Source organism: Penaeus monodon, chromosome 32 (assembly GCF_015228065.2).
Source record: "Penaeus monodon isolate SGIC_2016 chromosome 32, NSTDA_Pmon_1, whole genome shotgun sequence".
Taxonomy (NCBI): domain Eukaryota; kingdom Metazoa; phylum Arthropoda; class Malacostraca; order Decapoda; family Penaeidae; genus Penaeus; species Penaeus monodon.
Genome location: NC_051417.1, coordinates 24209892 through 24210655, shown reverse-complemented (window position 1 = coordinate 24210655; position 764 = coordinate 24209892). Strand labels below are relative to the sequence as shown.

Sequence of the window (764 nt, the reverse complement as noted above, 5' to 3'; positions counted from 1 at the left end):
GGAGCGCGGCTTCGCTGGGCAGCGGAGCGTGTGCCGTGTCAAGTTGCTTCTCTGAGTAGAGCAATAGTTGCAGTGAGGACACTTGAAGGGCTTCTCGCCGGTGTGTTTCCGGACATGGTTGAGGTAGTTGGTCCTGAAAACGGTGTTGTAAGAGCAATAGGAGCATTGCAGAACCCTCGGCGGCCGTCCTGTCCCTGGGGGTCCGACCGGAATCATCCAGGAGTTGCTAGTAGTCGCCGGCATGCATGGCCCTCGATCCACCTGTGGGTAAGACATCATTGGTAGGATATATTAGCTTATCAGTCAATCTGACATGTTATTTTAGGAAAAGCAAGTAATGTTTACATTCGAAAATCTGGGGAAGTATTAAATGAAATACCACATTGCCAAATAATGTGAATTGATTTAATTTAATTGCATCGCCTCCTCATGCACTTCCTTAATGTAGCATAGCATAGTCCTATAGTCTGTTATATTATCTTTTTTAGTTACATTAATATCATCAATGTTTACAGACATCTATATATGTTTCCATATATAGCATGTACTAGTCACATTTTACAGCAAAAAAAAAAATACAATCAAATATTCCCATGAACGCACGCCGATTAAAGTAACCGCATTTCAGATATAATTATATCATACAGAAAGATACAACAATTGTTATTACCATCTTCAGCGTCGGCTTAACGAGGATACAGTGGCAAAAGAATGATATTGAAATACAATAGAATGTAACAGTTGATTTTATTATTACATGGAAA

The 764-nt window shown here is 40.2% G+C and overlaps 1 protein-coding gene across 1 annotated transcript in view; it reads right to left on the bottom strand.

Annotated features, from left to right (window-relative positions):
- The window catches only part of LOC119593612 (RE1-silencing transcription factor B-like), an 11740-nt gene that overhangs the window by 9178 nt on the left and 1798 nt on the right, over nucleotides 1-764 (bottom strand). Inside the window, exons 3-4 of the mRNA XM_037942566.1 lie at nucleotides 346-355; nucleotides 6-261 (exon numbers count right to left, since the gene is read on the bottom strand). Of these exons, the coding sequence (XP_037798494.1) occupies nucleotides 6-261; nucleotides 346-355 (266 nt within the window). The remainder of the gene's footprint in view (nucleotides 1-5; nucleotides 262-345; nucleotides 356-764) is intronic.